General features: G+C 42.6%; 1 protein-coding gene across 1 annotated transcript in view; it reads left to right on the forward strand.

Annotated features, from left to right (window-relative positions):
* The window catches only part of KY (kyphoscoliosis peptidase), a 59,298-nt gene that overhangs the window by 24,005 nt on the left and 12,305 nt on the right, over positions 1–22,988 (forward strand). The window contains exons 6-9 of the mRNA XM_061636585.1: positions 2,781–2,863; positions 5,041–5,149; positions 12,062–12,179; positions 19,521–19,709. Of these exons, the coding sequence (XP_061492569.1) occupies positions 2,781–2,863; positions 5,041–5,149; positions 12,062–12,179; positions 19,521–19,709 (499 nt within the window). The remainder of the gene's footprint in view (positions 1–2,780; positions 2,864–5,040; positions 5,150–12,061; positions 12,180–19,520; positions 19,710–22,988) is intronic.

Consider the following 22,988-nt stretch of genomic DNA (forward strand, 5'->3'; position numbering starts at 1 on the left):
GTGAGGAGGCATGATGTGACTATCATCAAGGGACCTTGCACTTCTGAATTTGCCACTACACTGCTGCCCCTCAATGTAAGAGGAGGTCTACTAGGACTGCAGCAGTCCTGATGGAGATGCAGCCTCAATTAGCTTCTGGGGAGATGTGTGCATCATCATAACCTAACCATCACCATCCTTCTTAGAAAGTTTAATGGGCAAGTGTTTTAGCTGAGCATGACACTTTTTTAAGATAGGCCTCCAATTAAATATCTGAAATTGGGATAGTCAGTGCCTGCCAATGATATCCATATTTAAATATTTATTTATTTATTTATATACTGCCCCATAGCCGAAGCTCTCTGTTTACAACAGTTACTGTGAATGTACTGCCTTCAAGTCAATTCCGACCTACGGCGACCCTATGAATAGGGTTTTCATGAGGCTGGGAGGCAGTGACTGGCCCAAGGTCACCCAGTGCGCTTCATGGCTATGTGGGGATTCAAACCCTGGTCTCCCAAGTTGTAGTCCAACACCTTAACCACTACGCCACACTGGCTCTCTTACAACAATTAAGAACATTAAAAACAAGTATACAAATTTAAACCATTAAAACCCATAAAAACCAATAAGCAAGTTAAAAACACGTTATTCAAATGCTGTTAAAATGCCTGGGAGAAGAGGAAAATATTGCTCCAGTTTGTGCTGTGGACATAATATATCTTGACTTACCTAGGGAGGAGGTGGGCTCCAACACTGGAGCCCTTCAAGAGGCAGCTGGACAGCCATCTGTCGGGTATGCTCTAATTTGGATTCCTGCATTGAGCAGGGGGTTGAACTCGATGGCCTTATAGACCCCTTCCAACTCTACAATTCTATGATTCTATATTGGAGGCATGGCATGCAATTCTAACTAATGGAAACAGTGTATGACTGTAAGTTATTGTGAATTCTGCAGCTGTAGGGAGCCTTTTCAGTTACAGCCTGACAAAGACTAAAACTGATTACCAATTTGAAGAAACTACCCAGCTCCCAAATGGCGAAAAAGTAATTTTCTGAGCTGTATAGAGCAGGAACCTTTTAAGTGCATAAATCTGCTTTAGCTCTCTTTAGGTCAGTGTAATAGCCCTCTTCAGCAAAAGGCCAGATAAACAAACAAGCCTGTTAAAGAGACAGATGCCTTGTGCTTATGTGCTGGTTTGAGACAGACAGATGGCTGCTCAGTACATTAGGTGACAGTACACCCCCCCTTATCTGTGGTTGCTCCTTCACTAATCACAGTCTGGAAATGAGGTTGAACCAAGTCTAAAGAATATTGAGGCACACAGGCTTCTGGCACTGAGGTTTTCTTCAGCTGTGCCTGCCCTCTCCCCAACACTCAGGCATAGCAGAAAGGGGAAAGATTGTGTGCTCACCGGCTTTAAAATCAGGAGTGGTGCAACACAGTTAGACCATTCCAGGCATTGTTCCTGAGTCCATAAAGACACCAGTTTACAGCAGAGATATAGGCTGTGTGCATACTAGTCGCTTCAAAATGAAGCCTCCCTTCCCCTCTGCTGCCTTCAAACCTTTCAGGACCGCCCACAGCAAAGCGTTTCCATTGGACACAACTGGAAGACAAAGAGGTCGATCTACCAATCAGTTGTGAAATTTCCCTGAAGCTGAATTTTAAAAAAAAGTGCCCTGGAGCAAATCCGATGAGGTTTTAAGAGTAAAAAGGGGTGGAGGTTGACTAGCGTCATGTACTCCCATTTTGAAAAAAGAGAGGTAGAGATGCACTGGAACTGGCACAACAGTAAGTGTGTCTCTACCCTGAGTGCAGATGTACATCAGCTGATGTATGGGTCACAACACAGCATCGATGGTGTGTGTGTTCATTGCATGTCTGTGAGCAGCCAATGTAACGATGATCTCTAAATTTGATCCTCTGCAGATCTGTAAGAATATAAGAGCCTTGCTGGATCAAACTAAAACTCCACGTAGTCTAGCAGCCTGTTGCCCACTGTGGCCAGCCAGATGCCTCTGGGATGTTCACAAGCAAGGCATGAAGGCAATTAGCCTCTCCCACAGTGGCTGCCCAGCAGCTGGCATTCAGTGGCATTCTGCGTATGTACCTAGAAGTTCCATTAATAGCCATTAACAGACCTACATCAATTTGTCTAATCCATTGTTAAAGTGATCTAAACTAGTGGCCATCACAGCACAATCCTATACATGTTTACCCAGACATCCCCTAAATCTCATTCAATGGGACTTATTCCCAGGAAAATGTGCACAGTATTGCAGCCAGAGTCTGTCTACATAACATGATATCCTGGGTAGGCAGGGCTATGGGTACACATGGTTACAAGGAGAAAAAATATTTTTACAAATCTTATGTTATTGGATTTTGTATTAATCTGTGTTCTGCATGAGTCACTGCTTAGGCTAATCCCCTGCACTGCTTGGCCTTTTGCCCCCACTTTATTAGTAAACCTTTTGTTTTCTCTCTGTGCCCATATTAAACTTATCTACCTAGGACGCCACTTCATGCATCTGACGAAGCAGGCTCTGGTCCAAGAAAGCTTATTTGGTTATCTGAATGCTCAGATATATCAATTCATATTTATTAGACTGTTAAATTGCTACTGTACTTTTTGTTGTGTTTACATAACAAACTGTTGGAAACCCAAACTGCTGTAAGCCCCACATGTGAAAATGTTTTTATTATAGATCTGGTTTAGGCTTGCTAGAGTGTTTGCCCAATAGGAAAGTCTCTTCCTTTCCAGAATAATTATTACTGATTGCATGTTTGTTTCCAGCTTATCCATGGGACAAGTCACGCTTGAAATCCTTGCCTTTTGATCTGAAGGACTTTGAGAAATTGGATGCATATGCAACAAAGGTAAAAAAGTAAATGGAGGGCAATCCATCATGAGCTCAAACTGAGCTCTGCCATCATGTCCGGAACTCCTGCTGTCCATTCCATTGCATAGATTACTGTGACCATCATGATTAACACAATGGAATCCTTGTAGAATTTGGTTATCTGAATGCTCAGATATATCAGTTCATATCACCTTTTTTTGTCACACAGAGCTGCTGGTAAATAGAGAAGTCAAGTGTGTGGGGAATTCAAAACCAGTCAGCCTAATGCTAATTTAAACATTTCTTGAAAAAAGATTATGGAAATTGGCCTTTACATTCAGAATGCTTTGGGGGAATTGGGTTGTAGACTGAGTTATTCATACACAATAGACTCTGCAATCACACCACCACAATTTTAAGAAATTATAAAACATAGTTTGTTGAAGTCTGATGATTGCAGAGTCTATTACTCATGTTGACTTCTTCAGATAATCTCTTCCACTTGAACAGTGGACAAAATAGGAACAGTTCACCTTTCCTTGGAGTTTCATTTGTGTCCTCCTGAGCTGTTTCTCAGATTCTACATTGAGAATGTCCTTCTAAAATCATCTTATTGAACACTTGCCTCCTCTAGAAGAGTAATTCTAGAAGAGTAATCCAAAATTGTTTGCAATTGTAAATGTGAATTTGGTAGACAAGTCGAAACTGGATTTCAACAAAATATGAACTGCTGAAGGGATAGCTTGCACTGCAATCTCATGCATATTTACCTGGAAACAAATCATTCTTTGGTTGATCAGACTTACTCTCTAGCAAGTGTGTTTAGGATTGTGCCTTAGTAAGGTAAGTGCCAACCCTTCTCAAGAAATTTTGCTAGTCTTATTGAAACTTTGTGCAGGAACATAAGCAGCTGTCTCATATGAGGTTACACTATTTGTCCATCTATCCCAGTATCACCAGCTCTGACTGGCAGCAGTTTTCCATCTGAAAGACACCAAGAGGTCTTTCAAATTGCCTGCTACCCTCCAGCTGTTTGGGACTCCGTCAGCCCTAGAGGGCCAACAATCAGGGATAATGCGAGTTGTAGTCTAAAACATTTGGAGGACCATAGGGTGGGGAAGGCTGTGCTCCCTGATTGTTTTAGCTGGAGAGGTCAGGGACTGAATCTGCAAAGCAGGTGCTCTACTACTGAGCAATGATCCCTTTCCCTAGGCCATGCCATTCCCAACCTTTGTGACCACTGATGTTGTTGGACTACAACTCCCATCAGAACCAGCCAGCATGGCCAATGGTCAGGAATGATGGGAATTATAGTCCAGCAACATCTGGGGGCCCAAAGGTTGGGAAACACTGCCCTAGACATTCTTCAGATGATATTAACTTGAAGAACTTCCGGATGTGCTTCAGATTCTGCTTTAAGCAAAATCTGATGATAATCTAGGGAGTTGCTGAAGCCCTTTGAGAAGCTTAACAAGTTTTATCAAAACATTGTTTTGCTTCACTCAGAAATTTCACTTCAGGAAGAACTCCAAAATTTGCTACCAGTTTTGCTTTGGACACAGTTTCACTGGCAACTCTTTAAACAACTTGCTAGGTATTTCTTACAGGACAGTAGCAGCCTAGCATGTGGTATCATCTGAGAATGTGGCTTCCAGAACTTTTAGAACTGATACAACACTCTTTCATTGGCTGGCAAATTGTACAGTAATAAAACCTCGTCCTGGCCTGAGGGTTGAGTATGCCTGGCTGACAACAATCATGCCATGTGAAAGGAAACAATTTAAATAGAATCTAGTTATAGCTGGTTAGTGCCTGAACATATCTGAAGGGCATAAGCAGAACAGGAGAGAGTAACCCTACCCAAAAGTATATTTCAAGCTTGTAAAAGACTTGCTTCTTGAGAGCTGCCAAAAGCAGCATGGTGGAGCTGAGGGAAACACTATTCTGAGTGCCCACCTGGTGGTGACTAATAAATAAAAAGGCTTCTAAAAAAATGTTGGCTCCTAAAGCAGTCCTGAGCCAAACTGTAAGCTCATGTGCTTTCTGTGAAACATAACAACTTCGTTAACCTAGCAAGTGGTTCTGCCACGTACAGACACGAAGATGGATACTTGGACTCCTCTGAATTTTGTAGGAAGGCAAGAAAGGTAACCCACTTTCAGAGTATTGTCTGCTTTGAAATCACCAGCCATCTTCTTGCTCCCTATAATGCAGGTGACCGCCAAGAGTAGTGTGGAGGATCTGGTGAAAACCTTGCTTCGTGTAGCACGTACTGACCTGGAAAAAGTTAGGGCCATTTGGACGTGGATATGCCACCATATAGGTAAGCAGCGGGTGCTGTCACTCCCTGGAATCTGTGAATAATGCTGAACTGTTGCTTGCCTTTTACTGGTTCTAGAACTCCAGCTTACACGTTGTTTAGGTAATAGAGGGAAGGAATGTGATGAAACCATGGAAAATCTGGATTCTAAGAATCTTGAAAAGAATTTTACCAGCCAAAATATTAATAAAAGATAAGCTCTCCAGTCAATAATCTTCATGTTCATATACCTTTCTAAACATTGTGCATTCCCAGGGAGCAAGTATGTAAAATATTGTCTTCCCTTGAGCTATTCTGGACTGAACCATTCAAACATTTGAACAAATGTGCAGGTATATTAAACCATTTGAACAAATGTGCAGGTATATTAAAACCAGAAATGTGCAGCACACAAAAAGATGCAGTTGGCACAGTTATGAAAATAGTATTGTACAGTGACATCACATAAGGCTCAATATTACCATCTACAAAATGAACCACCGTTGATTGTACAGATGCATTATATCCATCCCGTGTTCCGGGTCTGCTCAGAACCAGACGAAAACTGGGGGACGCAAGGTTCCTACCGAACTTCGACTGCTGTTATGTAATGCCAGGTCTGTGGCTCAGAAAACCTCGCTCATCCATGATATGGTCTTGGATGCGCGGGCAGACCTGGCATGTATTACGGAAACTTGGCTAGACGAAGCCTCTGCTCCCATTCTTGAGGCCATGTGTCCGCCAGGTTTCCATTATGCACAGCAGCCGAGGGTGGGAAGGCAGGGAGGGGGTGTGGCAGTCATCTATCGAGAGTCCTTGGTTTTTGCCAGACCTCCTCTCCATAGGACTCGATTTGTTGATTGTATGTACTGGAGGTTGGGCCCGAAGGGCAGTTTAGGGATCTTGCTGGTGTACCGCCCACCCCGCTGCACAGCAGATTCCCTGGCCGAGGTGCTGGAGGTGGTCTCGGCTGTACGGGCATTGTCCCCAGAATTGTTAGTACTGGGTGACTTTAACGTGCATGCCGAGGCCGCCCTCACAGGAGCCCCTCGGGATTTCCTGGAAACCATGGCTTCCTGGGAACTGCACCTAAGTAATATTGGGCCCACCCATGTAGCCGGTCATGCTCTTGACCTTGTGTTTGTCCTGGGAGAGGAGAGAAGTGGTCTGAAGTTGGGAGTGGTTTATGCCACTCCTGTGTCATGGTCAGATCACTACCTGGTAAATATGGACTTCTTGTTGCCATGCCCCCTCCGCAGGGGTGAAGGACCTATTAGAATGGTCCGCCCCAGGAGCCTGATGGATCCGGATGGATTCCTGACTGCGCTAGGGGAATTGGAACCTGCTGAAGGTCGCCCGGTCGAAACCCTGGTGAAGGAGTGGAATGAGGGGATCACCAGGGCATTAGACTGGGTGGCTCCGAAACGTCCTCTCCCCCTGAATAGAACTCAGCTAGCACCATGGTATACACTGCGGTTGCGTAGTCTGAGACAGGAGGTGAGACGACTAGAACGCCGGTGGCGGAAATCCCGCTCCAAAGATGTCCGGACACAGGTTAGAGCAGCAGTAGCTGCCTACCAAGTGGCAATAAAGGCAGGAAAGAAGGCTTTCTTTGCTGCCTTTATTGCGTCTGCGGAGTGCTGTCCCAGGAGGCTGTTCCAGGTGGTCCGAAGCCTGGTCGGTCCAGTTGCTCAGGAGCCCTTGGAACAGTCAAAGGCCTCCTGTGACTTATTAGCAAAGCACTTCGCTGATAAAATCGAACACTTACGGAGCTCGATCCCGTGCGCCGTGGATACAGTGGATGAACCAGAGTTGGCCAGTTGCACGCTGGTAAGTTGGGATCGGTTTCAGCTTCTCCCTTCTGAGGAAGTGGACAAGGTGCTTTCGTCTGTGAAGCCTACCACTTGCCTTACTGATCCTTGCCCTTCGTGGCTCCTTATGAGCTGCAGAGAGAAATTGGGCGAGGGGATCAAAGCGGTGGTAAATGCATCCTTGAAAGAGGGTGTGATGCCATCAGCCTTCAAGGAGGCAATTGTAAAGCCCATCCTAAAGAAGCCCTCCTTGGATCCCCAAGTTTTCAATAACTTCCGCCCAATTTCGAACCTACCATTTTTGGGCAAGGTCATTGAGCGAGTGGTGGCCAACCAGCTGTCAGCACACTTGGATGAAATGGATTACTTGGATCCATACCAATCGGGTTTCAGGACTGGTCACGGAACTGAAACAGCCTTGGTCGCTCTGGTAGATGATTTGAGGAGGGCATTAGATAGGGGAGAATTCACCTTTCTTGTCCTCCTCGATCTCTCAGCGGCTTTTGATACTGTCGACCACAGTATCCTTTTACTTCGCCTGGAGGGATTGGGAATTGGAGGCACTGTATTACAGTGGTTCCGTTCCTTTCTCTCCGACAGGTACCAACAGGTAGCATTGGGGGAGGAGGTTTCAGACCCTTGGCCTCTCAATTGTGGTGTGCCACAGGGTTCTATCCTCTCTCCCATGCTATTTAACATTTATATGAAGCCGCTGGGGACAATCATTTGGAGATTTGGGCTGCAGTGTCACCAATATGCAGATGACACTCAGCTCTATCTCTCGTTTAAATCTTTGCCAGAGTTGGCTGTGGAGACCTTGTCCAAGTGCCTGGAATCCGTGAGTGGATGGATGGGAAGGAACAAGCTGAAGCTAAACCCCGATAGGACCGAGGTGCTGCTCGTGGGGGACAAAAGGAGGTTGGGAGATGTTGACTTGAAGTTCAATGGGGTGAGTCTACCCCTAAAGGACCAGGTCCGCAGCCTTGGGGTTGTACTTGATTCCAGGCTGTCCATGGAGGCTCAGATTTCGGCAGTGAGCCGGGCAGCCTGGTATCAACTACACCTCATACAAAGGCTGCAACCCTACCTTCCTGTTCATCAGCTCCCACTGGTAGTACATGCCCTGGTCACCTCTTGTTTGGATTACTGTAATGCGCTCTACGTGGGGTTACCCTTGAAAACGGTCCAGAAATTACAACTTATACAAAATGCGGCGGCTCGACTACTTACGAACAGTCGCTGCTGGGATCACATCACACCAGTGTTGTTCGATCTACACTGGCTTCCAGTTGTTTTCCGAGCCCAATTCAAGGTGTTGGTATTAACCTTTAAATCCCTAAACGGTTTCGGCCCAGTTTATCTAAAGGAGCACCTTCAACGCCACCAATTATGCCGCCCGACAAGATCGGCCACACAGGGCCTTCTCTCAATCCCGCCAACAAAAACAGCTAGATTGGTGGGTACTAGAGAGAGGGCATTCTCAGTGGCGGCCCCCACCCTCTGGAACTCCCTCCCACAAGATCTCTGGCACGCCTCTTCCCTAAATGCATTTCGGAAAGCCTTAAAGACCTGGCTCTTTCAACAGGCCTTCGGGATCTCCGGGGAGGGTTAATTGCTATGATTGAAATGCCTCCTGCCCTGTTTTAATATTGTTGTTCCAGCTGTATTGCTTTTATACTGTTTTTATATTGTATTACTGTATTTTATCATATTGTGTTTTAACGATTTTGTACGTCGCCTAGAGTGGCCATTGGCCAGATAGGCGACACAGAAATTAAATTTATTATTATTATTATTATTATTATTGTTATTATTAAATTGGGTTTCTATTTATGCCGCCAATATATCTTTTCTCCTGCAAGGAGCTAAACAGCTGGGATAGCAATTTTGGGCAGAAACTGGCTGAAGAGCAAAAGGTTTAAACAGCTGTTCTCCCTTAGGGCATAATCCTACAGTTCCTGCAAAGCCATCCTAATGGCCAACAGAATATTTCAGATGTCCCTTTCTGAGAGTTGAGAAGGAGGTCTTTCATTGAAAGTCTCCTCCCAGGCAGCGTGAGAAGAATTGTCATTGTTGCTTTCCAGCCAATGGCAGAAAGGGCTGTAAAGGGATGCACCACTGGTGGGTGAGTGGAGACTTTGAATCTGCTGGATCCAAAGCCCTCCCATTCTGTCACCACCCCACCAACAGCAGCACAGGGAAGGAAAATACACTTGCCAGGTAGCTGCTGTACTGAACAAGAAAAAAGCCATCTTCTCTTCAGTTTCTACTGATGAGAGCCCAGCAGGGCTTTCAATTTAGTGGTTCATCAACCCCAAGGATGGGCAGACTAGAATCCCAAGAACTATCAACCAGAGCCAGGTGCAAAAGTCATAGTTAGGTTTAAAGATCAGGGTGCCTCTGGGCACATTGAGCCTGGATTTTTTTTTCCAGCACCAAAGCGAAACTGAGTTCTGTACTCTTATACAAGAATCCACTCCTGGTGACTTCCGGGAAGGGTGACTTAGCCTGTGCCTGCTTTTGAGACGGGCTCCTGCCTCAAAAGAAGCTTATTCAGATATATCAGTCAGATTTTTTTTTTTTGACTGATTAAACTTCTCCCGGGTAGGGAGAAACGAAGAGATTAACCTCAAAGCCTATTTTTGTTGGGACGACCAGATCTCATTAATTTATGGGACGAGGTCCAGCCGACGAAGGTGGGACGGATTTTCAACAACAAGCTCTATCTGATAAAGCGAACGTTCATCTTATCTTCTAAGAGAGAACGCACTAACAGGCAAGCACCCTTCTTTCTATATTTTTCTTTTACTTGACTTAAATTGTTGCTGTTTAAAAGAGATTTGCCAGATTGATCGGTTTTTGACATCTCACTGGGGAGCCATAACTTCTCTCTGCTACTCACTAATTAATAGCTTATCTCTGTTTTTGTTGCAAAAAGCTGTCCTGGATTTGCATTCTAAAGATATACACAGAAGAGGGATTTCTATTCCAGATTTTTATTTTGAAGAATATTATATTGTCTGAGACTACTCTCTTTTTGGTCTATTTTATTTTGACGAATCTGTTTCCTGACGACCGCCATTAATTGTTTCGATCCTGGGAACTGCATTTTGTTTACTTAAGCATGGAGAGATAAGGCTGTCTGCTCTGTTTATACTGTGATGTCACCAAGTTTGGAGTATTAACCCAATTGTTGCTGAAATAAGAAGTGGTTTTCCTATATTTTTCTTTTAAAATGGCAATTAAGAAAGTGGCTGAGAATCTGGAAATAACTATGTTTCAGAAAATAATGGATGAGATTGAGATAACGAAACAAAACCTGCGACAGGGTTGTAAGGAGCTGAAAATTGAATTGAGTAAAATGAAGCAGGAGATTAAAGATATAGGGGTCCCTGTGAGAGAGGTGACCCTGGAAGGGGTCCCTGTGAGAGAGGAGACCCCGGAGATTGGAACAAACGTGGAACAGGAAAAAGATTTGGAGTCTATGGACTTTAGAAACAAAATCTATTGTTTGGAGACACAGGAGATTAAAGGGGTCCCTGTGAGAGAGGAGACCCTGGAGATTGGAACAGGGGTCCCTGTGAGAGAGGAGATCCCGGAGATTGGAACAAACGTGGAACAGGAACAAGATTTGGAGTCTATGGACTTTAGAAATAAAATCAATTGTTTGGAACTCAATGTTATCTCTGAAGAAATTAATGAAGATTCTAGAGATAAAGTTATCAATGGCATGGATAATCTTCTGGACTGGAATGATGTGATGGAGCCCAATATAGAGAAAATCTATGGAATTAACTGCAGCCATGTGACAATGGAAAAACTTTCAAGAGATGACCCAGTGTATTTTGAAAAAAAGAACAGAGATATGATTTTACAGCAGTATTTCAGCAACCTATTCAGAATGGATGGCAAGAAAATATTTGGGATAGAGGTAATTCCCATCAGACTCTTACTATATGACTATGGCTTTGACAGCAAGATTATTATGGAATACTGATAATGGAAGATTGGATACTGAAATTACTGGACTTAACAAGACTACTGAAGATGGAAGATGGAAAATGGAACTAATAGGGATAATAGAACAATGGCTACTGAAATTACTGAACCTAACAGATTCTGATGTGATGGATTAATTGAAATGTTTATTTTGACTATGGTTATGACAATAAGATTATCATAATTAGTAATGAGATGGATTAATCGATATGCTTATCTGGAAAAAAAAATTGATAGATATATTTCTTAAAGAATTGAAACCTCTCTTTGACTTTTTGTGGAAAGAATAAAGTAATGTTTATGAGATTTGATGATTAAGTAAGATAACTACTGGAGGAAAGTGATTTTATAATATGACTTAAGAGACAGGATTGTTATATATTATAGACTTATAACTGATTTGATCTTTGACAAATGGGAAGTCAATATTTTACTCTTTATTTTTTATTTTTGTTTTTTTTTTTCTCTTTTTTTCTTTTTGTTTAACTATTTTTGATTTTGTTTTTTGTCTTTGAATGTTTTATGATTTCGTCTTGTATGTTTTATGAAAATCTGAATAAAAATTATTGAAAAAAAAAAAAAAGAATCCACTCCTGGTTAGGTTTCTTCAGTTCAGCAGTCTAATTTCTTCAGTTCAGCAAAGTTGTTCTGCTGTTGCAATTGTTTAACAACTGGGAGTCAGAAACTCTTGCTGATCTACTGCAAATCCCCAGGAAATCTACCTATAGATCCCAATCTACCTTTGTCTCGACCATCCCTGATGTACTCCACTGGCTCCCTTCCCCAACCTGATAAAATTACCCTGTCAGAAGACAACTGACCAAGTGAGCCCTGATGACACTGAGTGCCAATGTTGCAACTTTAAGGGAAGAATTTTTAAGATAATATCCACACTTCAGACCCATGACAGAAAAGCATATGGGAACTCTGAAGGCAAACATTATTGGTTACTTCATAAGCCTGTTTCCAAAGGTTAATGAAGTTTAGGAGGCATATATTACATCTTTTGTACCTGTTTCATTGTGAACAGATCCTTGTTATTAGCACATGTCTGTATGACCTTTGTTTTTCTTGCCAACTTGTTTTGCTTTACACATGTGGCTGAACTTTCACTTTTGTTCCTCAGAGTATGACGTTGTGGGCTTCTATAACAAAGACCAGCAGTCTTTCAAGCCCAGGGATGTCCTTCAGAGCGGAAAGAGCATTTGTGAGGGATATGCTGGTCTCTTTGAGCAAATGTGCAGGTATATTAAAACCGGAAATGTGCAGCACTCAAAAAGATGCAGTTGCTCTGTTACTTGTGCACCAGTGCGTCTCCATTTACACCAACTAGATCTGAAATGCCATTTTGAAGTGTACTGTTGAATAGCTGCAAGTCCTAGAAAGGTCAGTTTTACTCTCCCCCTCCCTCCTGTCCATAATTTACTTTGCACCATCTGCTGAGGCTCTCATTGCATTAACATAATGGCAGATGAGTGTGTAGGTATAATTCAGTTAGAAGAGGCTCTGTGATTTTCCTGGAGTATCTGAAGGTTAAAAGAACATTAGGCCTGAAGAAGTACCCCATGCAGCCCCTCATATGTAAGAAATGGTGAGCAGTGCCCCACACTGAGCTCTACAAAAAAAACTACACCCCCAGAACCGAAGCACTCTTGTGAATAGGGGCCCATCTGCACTATCCATTTAAAGCCCTATTATACTATTTTAAACAGTCGTGGCTTCCCCAAAAGCATCCTGGGAACTGTAGTTTGTGAAGGGTGCTGAGAGTTGATGGGAGACCCCTATTCCCCCTCAAAGAGCTACAATTCTCAGAGTTCCCTGGGAGGAGAGATTGATAGTTAAACCACTGTGGGAACTGTAGCTTTAAGAGGAATACGGATCTCCTAACGACTCTTAGAACCAAGTTAGAGAAGGGATGTGGAGCTTTTTCAGCCCAAGGGCCACATTCTCTTCTGGGGGACTTCCAGGGGCTACAGGCTATGGTCTGAAGGCACACGAGGCCAGCACTCTGCTGAAGCTAAGCAGGGTCAGGTCTGGTCAGTGCCTGGATGGGAGAACTCCTGGGAACCATATGCAAGCCGCCTTGGGTTTCTGTTGTGAAAAGAAAGGCTGGGTATGTAATGTAAATTCAATAAATGTATGTATATATAATAAATAAATAAATAAATACATGCCAGTGGTAGGCGGGGCAAAAGTGGGCATAGCAATGACTGAAACTTTGTACAGTAGGCTGCGTTCCAGTTGTTTTATACACACTTGCACACGCCTCTCTATCCTCCATCAAGGCAAGCAAGAGGCATTATCAGAGTTCAAGGACATGTTCCAGCCAAGCAAAAGAACTCAAGAAGGAAAAGCAGGGCTGGTGAGGGGTGTGGCTTGGGGAGATTCCTGAGGGCCAGATAGAGAGGCTTAGAGGGCCGCATTTGGTCCCCAGGCCTGAAGATCCCCACCCCCAAGCTAGAGGACTGGGATTTGGCTGTGTAAGGACTGTCACTAACCTCCATCTGACTTCTCACAAAATAAAGGCTGCAAGACATCTAGCTGATTCCTTCACAAGTAGGACTTTGCTGTCAGCTTGATTTTGTGAATTAGGGCTAGTGAGAATTCTATTTTTATTTTTGGTCTAATCTGGAATTTCTTTGCAGCCTTTGATGCCTGGGCCACCTCCTCTGTTACAGCCAGGCTTTGGTTAAATCAAGAATTAGGTTTTCTTCCAACACAGCCTTTATCCATTGTTAAGATAACTAACATCTAGAACCAAAGAAACAATTATTATTTTTAAAATTACAGCTTTGAGAGCTTTTCTAAGCAAAGCTTCTTGTATCCATTAAAAGGAAACATTAACATGATGAAATACTATGTTGTAAAATATGATTTTATAATAACTTATCAACTCAGCCAGATGTTCCCTTGTCAGGATCTAGTCCTCCTGGAAGTTAATTGAGCAGTTGTGGCATATTGGGGTGCTCACCTAAATATTCATCCCTATTTTCAATAGGGCACTACATATGGAAAACAGCAGCATTTGCATGTGTACACTTGAATACAGATGTTGTCAATCCTCACTGCATTTCTTTCAATGAGCTATTAATTCAGATCCTTATCCACATTCTGCAACTGTGGATGGATCAGGTAAATCTTGCCACATTGTGCTAATGAACACTGTCTGCCAGAGTAGCATAGCAAGATAGGGAGCTTCCTGTAGCTGTCCTGGCAATGGAGATGTTTTCCATCCCTTCTCTGCCTCATTGAGAGGCAGGGCCATTGAAGAGCTTTGTCCTCAGGGATGTTGCATAGTCAACTCTGGTTACATGATGTGATCCTCCCTGATTGTCTGAGATCACACAGGAAAGCCCTAAAATGGTGCTGAAATGCATCACATTGGGGGCTGCAAAACAGATGGAAAAAACCCATTAAAGACTACTAAAGTAGAGGGCTTCATAAGGTGTTTTGCACCACTTGCCAGCCTTCTTCCTGCTTTCCATACTGCCTAGTGTGCATCAATAAAGCATATGTTCCCTTCCTGATATCCTGAGGCACTACCTGCCTGAGGTTATCCAACCTCATTTTTTTTCCTTCTGTTTTTTTAAAAAATTGAAATCAACAGATCACCCCATCTTCCTTTGTTTTGTTTTTTCCATAGCAAACTGTGCCAAAGGGGAAATAGAAACCCAAGTCTCTTCCATACTCCAAAGCAGTTGTACTGCCATGTGTACCTCCAACTAAAACCATAATGCATGGGGTAAAAGGGAGAAGAGGAGCTTTTGATCTCTGACAGCTTGCTAAGTTTGTGCATGCTCTGTAGACACTACTAACATGTTTGTCAATCATTGCTATTCTGGACATTGCTATTCCAGATCAGAAGCCTCTAGGGTCCTTGTATATGGTGACTGTGATATAAGCAGATTAGCTTACTTATCACAAACTAGCACAATATAATAATGGTGTACAGTTGCTGTTGTAAAGATCAGGGAGGTAATTTTGAAGCAGCAAAAAGGGGCACTCTTGACCTTTCATTACTGCCTTTCCATTTTTCCTCAAGCCATGCATTAAAGTGACAATGGCTGGAGAGCACAACCTTTAATCAGAAATAGGTTTTAAGGACCAGAATTTTCATTGTTTGGCCATGAAATTAGCCATTCTTACACTAAAATGTTGGCACCCTGTTATATGTTCCAGTGTTCAAATCTCACATACATCATAGCCTCCGTATTTGATCAAGAGTCCAAGATTCTGGTGGTGATGGTGGTGTCCCTCCTCCAGCAGCTGCTTTGCTTGGCAGGCCTGCCAAGGCTCTGACTACATTTGAGAGATGAACAGTTTTTATGGAGGATAATATCCTCCTTTTATGGAGGATAATTTCTGAAGAAACTGAACACTAGAGAAAGTCTACCTTGCAGTCCTAATTGGTAACACAAAAATAGCCTTGGAAACAAATGGCTTGACAAGCTACTATCAATCTCCATTGTTGATGTAAATAATATAATTAACCAGGAATACTTCTTTAAAATGATGTCAAATTGCCAGTTTGGCACATCAAGAAAGAACCTGTCCAAAACTCCAAAGCCTTGCTGATTGGGGCAGCTGTCTGGGTTGGCAACCCCACAGCTTGCAACAGAAAAGTTAATTGACTAAGGGCAGCTCTAACTGGGTGAACAAAACACCAACTTGGCAGAGGAAAGCGTCCACATGCAAAAATGCTTATATCTCAGCAGTTTAAATCAGAAATCAGTGTTGCCTCTAATATTGGTCCAGCTACAGGCATTATGGGAAAGAACCCAACAGGCAACCCAGTGACCATTTTCTCCTTTCATTGATTATATAGACTTGCCTTATCTACAGGCAGCCATACACTTTATCACAGGGAGTTATCTCATTCCCCCACAGGCCTCGCTGAAACAACTCTCCTCCTCCATGCACTTTCCCAGAATCCTTTGTTTTTTTGTTCTCTTTCTCCCAACCACTTTTATTCACATTGAAGTGACCAACTCTGTCTACAATAGTACTGAAGGGAAGGCCATGCCATTCACATTATACCACTGTAATTTGTAACATTTTCCAGGCTGTTTTCTATTCCCCTTTGAAACACAGGCTGACATCTTATTTGCTTTTAATCATCTCCATGCACTGAGCAGATGCTTTCGCTGAACTGTCTACAAGGATTGTATCACTGTCTGCAATCAATTCCAACTGTTTCATTCAATCCAATGTTACCACAGATTTAATTTCATCTACCATCACTCTGATCAAGCTACTGGCTTTGTTAAGCGTCCAGGGAGCTCTCCACATCCCTCTCTAGCCACTCACTTCTAATTGATAAGTTGTTAACAGTAAAAGGAAAGAACCTAGTTAGGCCATCTCTATGCCACACAGGATTGTTCAGAATTATTGACTGATCTATACCCTGCCTTTTTTAAACCAGAGCATGCAAGGCAATGTACAAAAATATAAACATAATACACAATGAGAAAGCACCATGTAAAACCACATTTTAACAAAAACAAACAGCAGTGTAAAATAGTAGCAGCAGAATACATGATAAAAACAGAATCCTACAAAAGTCCACATATAAAATCATTCTCACAGGTGTGCTTTGCTGAGACTGTTCCAAATCATAAACGCCACAATTTAAAAGGCTCTCTCCTGAATACTCATTCACCTTATCTCATTTGATAGTCAGATCCAAAAGAGGGCTTCTAGAGTCAAGTGAAAGTCCCAGGCTGACTCACATGGAGGAATGTGATTCCTGAGATATTCTAGGCCCAACCCGTTAAAGGTCAAAGCAGTGCTTAAAATGAGCTTGGAAGCAAACTGGTAACCAGTGAAGCTGGAGGATAAATATAATATGATCTGAATGGGCAGCTCCCATTTGAATCCTCACAGCCACATTCTGGATCAGTTGTAACTTTAAGACTATCTTCAAGTCTATGCAAAGCACATTACAGTTATCTAACCTTGGATTCGGCAAGTATAAACTAAGAAATTGTACAAGACACAAGGTCCTGGTCAAAGCAAGTCTCCAGTCAGGGCTGCTGTTTTGTTGGTGAGGCTGCCAGCAGGAATTTATGGGGCCAAATCTTTACAAACAGAGCCAGCCTAGATTAAATCCTCCTGGACCTGATTTGAGGATAAAGAGGAAAGGTGCAGAAAAAAGCAACCTAAATGATCAAGGGGTTTGGAGCAACATTTAGGCCTTTTTAGTTTGGTTAAGTAGCAGGAAGTAGAGAGTAGGAATAAACGGACAGTCCTCCCAATGGAGGCCTTTAGAAAGTGGAGTACCCCAAGGATGAGTATAGAGACCTGTGCTTTTTAACTTGTTCATAAACGACCTGGAATTAGGGGTGAGCTGTGAGGTTGCCAAGGTTGCTGATGATACTAAATTGTTCAAGGTTGTTAAAATAAAAAGACTGCAAAGTGCTCCAAAAGGACCTCTCCAAACAGAGTGAAAGGGCAGTAAAATGTCAAATGCAATTCAATGTAAACAAATGTAAAGTTATGCATATTGGAGCAAAAAAATCTTAATTTCATATATACGCTCATGGGGTCTGAACTGGCGGTAACTGACCAAGAATGAGACCTTGAGGTCATAGTGGATAGCTCAATGAAGATTTCAATCCAGTGTGTGGCAGCTGTGAAAAAGGTAAATTCAATGTTAGGGATCATTAGGAAAGGTATTGAAAATAAAACTGCTGATATCATAATACCATTGTATAAATCTATGGTGCAGCTGCATTTGGAATATTGTCTACAGTTCTGGTTGCCTCACCTCAAAAATATATCTGTAGAGTTGGAAAAGGTTCAGAAAAGGGCAACCAGCATGATCAAGGGGGTGGAGCAACACCTCTATGAGAAAAGGTTGCAACATTTGGGGCTTTTTAGTTTAGCTAAAAGGCAAGTCAGAGGCAACATGATAGAAGTGTATAAAATTATGCATGGCATGGAGAAAGTGAATAGAGACAAGTTTTTCTGCCTCTCACATAACACTAGAACCCGTAGACATTCAATGAAGCTGAATGTTGGAAGATTCAGGACAGACAAAAGAAAAGACTTCTTCATGCAGCGCATAGTTAAACTATGGAATTTGCTCCCACAAGACGCAGTAATGGCCACCAGCTTGGATGGCTTTAAAAGAGGATTAGACAAATTCATGGAGGACAGTGCTATCAATGGCTACTAGCCACGATGGCTGTGCTCTGCCACCCTAGTCAGAGGCAGCATGCTTCTGAAAACCAGTTGCTGGAAACCGCAGGAGGAGAGAGTGCTCTTGCACTCAGGTCCTGCTTGCAGGCTTCCAGTTGGCAACTATGAGAACAGGATCCTGGACTAGATGGGCCACTCGCCTGATACAGCAGGCTCTTCTTATGTTCTACGGAGAGCTTGGAAAAGTTACTTTTTTGAACTACAACTCCCATCAGCCCTAGGCAACATGGCCACTGGATTAGGCTGATGGGAGCTGTAGTTCAAAAAAGTAACTTTTCCAAGCTCTGGACTTCTACATTCTACGAGTAAATGGAGACAGATATAGAAAATTATGCATGGTGTGGAGGGAAATGGAGAGGCTTTTCCCTCTCGTAGCACTAGAACTCAGGGTCATCCAATGAAGCTGAATGGTAGAAGACTGAGGATAAACAAGAGTTCTTCGCACTGCACAGAATAACTACAGAATTCCCTCCCACAAGAAGTAGCGATGGCCACCAACTTGGAAGGCTTTAAAAGAAGATTAGACAAATTCATGGAAGATAAGGCTGTCAGTGGCTACAAACCACAATAGCTATGTTTTACCTCCAGAGCAGAGCTTGGAAAAGTTACTTTTTTGAACTACAACTCCCATCAGCCCCAGCCAGCATGGCCACTGGATTGGGCTGATGGGAGTTGTAGTTCAAAAAAGTAACTTTTCCAAGCTCTGCTCCAGAGACAGTATGGATCTGCATACCAGCTGCTGGGAATCACAAGCGGGGAGTGCTGTTTCACTCAGGTCCTGCTGTCGGGCTTCCCATAGGCATCTGGTTTGGCCACCATGAGAACAGGATGCTGGACTAGACGAACTTTTAGCCTGATCCAGTAGGGCTCTTTTGTTCTTAAGAGGCAAACTTTGCCTTTAAAAATAGAGTATTATCCTGATTGACCTGCAGAGGCTGGGAGTGTCACCCAAGGGAGCAGCAGATAGAGCTATCACTGCTTCAGTGTAGAAAGACAGTAAGACCACTTTCTTCTTCCTATCTGGGTCTTTAGAAGCATCTTGTGCTTCCTGTTTATCTTAACTAAACTGAGGCTGCTGTTTTCAGGAGTCTTCAGTTATGCAAGCTCTTTGCAGCACTTGGAGAATTGACTGCAATCTAGTTTATAACCTGTCTCCTCCCAAAACAACACTTGCTCAGAACAAGATGCATCAGCAAGAACAAAAAGCAACCTTTCACTTAACACATGTACATAGTAATAGTCTCTTCAGTCAGGTGTGTTTCATCCTAATCTGCAGTGAGCACAAGAGATCATAACACGTCAACATTTATAACTTTGAATAATAAAGACAGACCTTTAGAAGGACAATGCTGCTTCTCTGAGCCCTTTCTTTTTTCCCCTCTCAGTATTGCAGGAGTGCAATGCATGAATTTATCGGGCTATTCTAAAGGCCATGGCTACAGGACTGGGCAGACTTTTACAGGAGAGTATGACCATGCCTGGAATGCTGTTTACCTTGATGGAAGGTGGCATTTGGTGGACAGCACCTGGGGGAGTGGCTCCATTGATGAATGCTTCAGCAAATTTACCTTCAGGTGCGATTGTCTCTTCCTCCCAATAGCTCTCAGGCACAGGGGATGGGATATGCAAAATGGATAGCTCTTTTTAGTCACATTAATAGGCTTTGCAACATACGGTGCCTTGCAAAAGTAATCAGACCCCAACCAATGTTTTAATATTACTGAATTACAAATGGTACATTGTAATTTCGTTTTGTATGAAATTTTATTTTGAAACACAAACTCAAAATCAATTACTGTAAGGTGACATTGATTTTATGTTGGGAAATGTTTGTAAGAAACATAAAACTCTGAAACATGTTGTTTGCATAAGTGTTCAAACCACACACATTAATATTTGGTAGAGCAACCTTTTGCTGCAATAACAGCTTGAAGTCTTTTGGGGTAGGTATGTACCAGCTTTGCGCACAGTGTCAGAGGGATTTTGGCCCATTCTTCTTGGCAGATTCACTCCAGGTCATTCAGGTTGGTTGGACGTCGCTTGTGGATGGGAATTTTCAAAGAGCGCCACAGATTCTCAATGGGATTGAGATCAGGACTTTGACTGGGCCACTGTAGGACATTCACCATTTTGTTCTTGAGCCATTCCAATGTTGCTTTGGCCTTGTGCTTGGGATCATTGTCCTGCTGAAAAGTGAATTTCCTCCCAAGCTTCAGTTTTTTAGTAGACTGAAGCAGGTTCTCTTGCAGCATTTCCCTGTATTTTGCTCCATCCATTCTTCTTTCAATTTTAACAAGAAACCCACTCCCTGCTGATGAGAAGCATCTGCATAGCATGATGCTGCCACCACCATATTTCACTGTAGGGATGGTGTGTCTTGAGGCATGGGCAATGTTAGGTCTGCACCACACATAGCACTTTGAGTTTTGGTCAAAAAGCTCTATCTTGGTCTCATCTGACCACAATACTGACCCAGTATGCTCTGCGATGCAATAGTACATGAGGCACCAGAACTAATTTGACAATCTTCATCAATACTTGCGGACCCCTTTTCAACTACTAAATCATCTGAGAGAAGGGTCAACCACCATTCCCATATAACAAATTACCTAGGCCTATTTACAAAAGAGACTGCTGATTTTAGTATAATAAATTCCAACTCCTCCATAACGGTAGTACCCACCTCGCCCTACACATACCGTCAAAGGAGTCCTGACGTTAGGCCTATTTCAACACTGCTAGGCAAAGGGAAATACAAAAGACTAAACATCGCCAAATCTTCTAAAGATATCATTGTTTCACGTTGCCTAGTAACCCCTACTCGAGTCAATCAACAAAAGGGACAACTTACTCCAGGAAAAAAGTCACACATTGATTACTCAATATTACTCTTTAATGCCAGATCAGTCAATAATAAGACTTCAATAATCTATGATCTCATCCTAGACGAACAGGCTGATATTGTCTGTATAACAGAAACCTGGCTTAACAATTTAGGTGGAGCCAACTTGGTTGGTATATGCCCGCCTGATTACGCTGTCTACCACCAACCCAGGTTGGATCACCGTGGTGGGGAAGTAGCGCTTATATTCCGTAAATCTATTCCCTTATCTAGAATCTTCCTTCAGCCTTCCCCTGGTTTTGAATCTCTTTGTCTGAAACTTGGTCATCATAATCACATTGTAATTCTTGTGATTTATCGTCCTCCCAATTCACCAAGCCACTTCTTGCTTGATTTATCCAATCTAATTGCAGGTTTAATATTGGATTCTCCTAAACTCTTAATTTTAGGAGACTTCAATATTCACATAGAATCCTCTACTTCAAGTAACGCTGTTGACTTTCTATCCTCAATGTCTACATTGGGGTTGCAACAGTTAATTTCAACCCCAACACATATTGCAGGCCATATCTTAGATCTTGTCTTCCTACCAGAAACAGGTACTTCTGATTTCCGAATAGAGAATATAACCTCTACCCCACTATCATGGTCTGACCATTACTTAATTAGCTTTAACCTTCTTGTGTCACCTGTACCCCACAAAACTAGAATTTCAACTAAATTATATCGCCCTAAGAGATTGTTAGATCCCGACCTATTCGCATCAAAGTTTAAGGAATATTCATGCCCCCCTATTGGAACTCCAATCGACACTTTGATCTCCTCTTGGAACAACATTATGACTGAAATTATGGATTCAATGGCTCCCCTTCGCCCATTAAAAATTACAAGATCTAAATCAGTCCCCTGGTTCTCCAAAGAATTGTTAGAAATGAAGCGTACTTATTGAAAGCTAGAACGCCGTTGGCAAAAAACCAGGAGTCCATCTGATCGAGCCCAAACCAAGGAATTTGTGAAAATCTATACTTTGGCCAGACACGCTGCCCAAAAAGCATACTATTCAACTGCAATCAATTCAGGCAGAAATCAACCAAAACAACTTTTTCAGATAGTTAACAGCCTCCTTCGTCCTAAACAGCCGGCTTCTGATATAGCCCACTCTCAATCCCGTTGCCAGGAGTTTGCCACATTCTTTGAAACTAAGATAGATCAGATTCGCTCCACCTTGGACTCTATTAAAATAGCAGAACATAATGATATTCCATCAGAAATTGATGTAGCCAAACTGGCAGAATCCAATGACACTCCATCTGAAACTGTTCTCCCATCCCAATTTACGAACTTTCAACTTATCTTACCGGTTGATATCCCCCAACTTCTCACTAAAATGAGACCGACAAACTGCTCACTTGATGTCTGCCCTTCATGGCTTATAAAAACATCAAAAGCTCAACTTGCGAACTGGCTCTGTGTGATAATTAATGCCTCACTCCAACAAGGCCATGTTCCCAAGACATTGAAAGAAGCAATTGTAGTTCCTTTATTGAAGAAGCCTTCCCTTGACCCCACACCAATTTCCGTCCAGTATCTAACTTATCTTTTATCAGTAAGGTTATTGAACGAGCTGTAGCCACACAACTTCAAACATTTATAGATACTAATGATTGCTATGATCCCTTCCAATCAGGCTTTCGACCAAAACATGGGACCGAAACATTGCTAACAGCACTGGTAGATGATCTACGACTTGAATTGGATAGAGGAAATCTAACTTACTTAATTTTGCTAGACCTGTCAGCCGCATTCGACACTATTGATCATACCATTCTCTTAGACCGCCTCTTTAGTATAGGATGCCGAGGAACGGTACTACAATGGCTCCGCTCCTTTCTGGAGGGCAGGCTACAAAGAGTTGTCCTTGAAAATTTCTCATCCAAGGTTTGGCCAGTACGATACGGTGTCCCCCAAGGCTCCGTATTATCCCCAATGTTATTCAATATTTATATGGAGC

This window comes from Rhineura floridana, chromosome 7 (assembly GCF_030035675.1).
Source record: "Rhineura floridana isolate rRhiFlo1 chromosome 7, rRhiFlo1.hap2, whole genome shotgun sequence".
Lineage (NCBI taxonomy): Eukaryota > Metazoa > Chordata > Lepidosauria > Squamata > Rhineuridae > Rhineura > Rhineura floridana.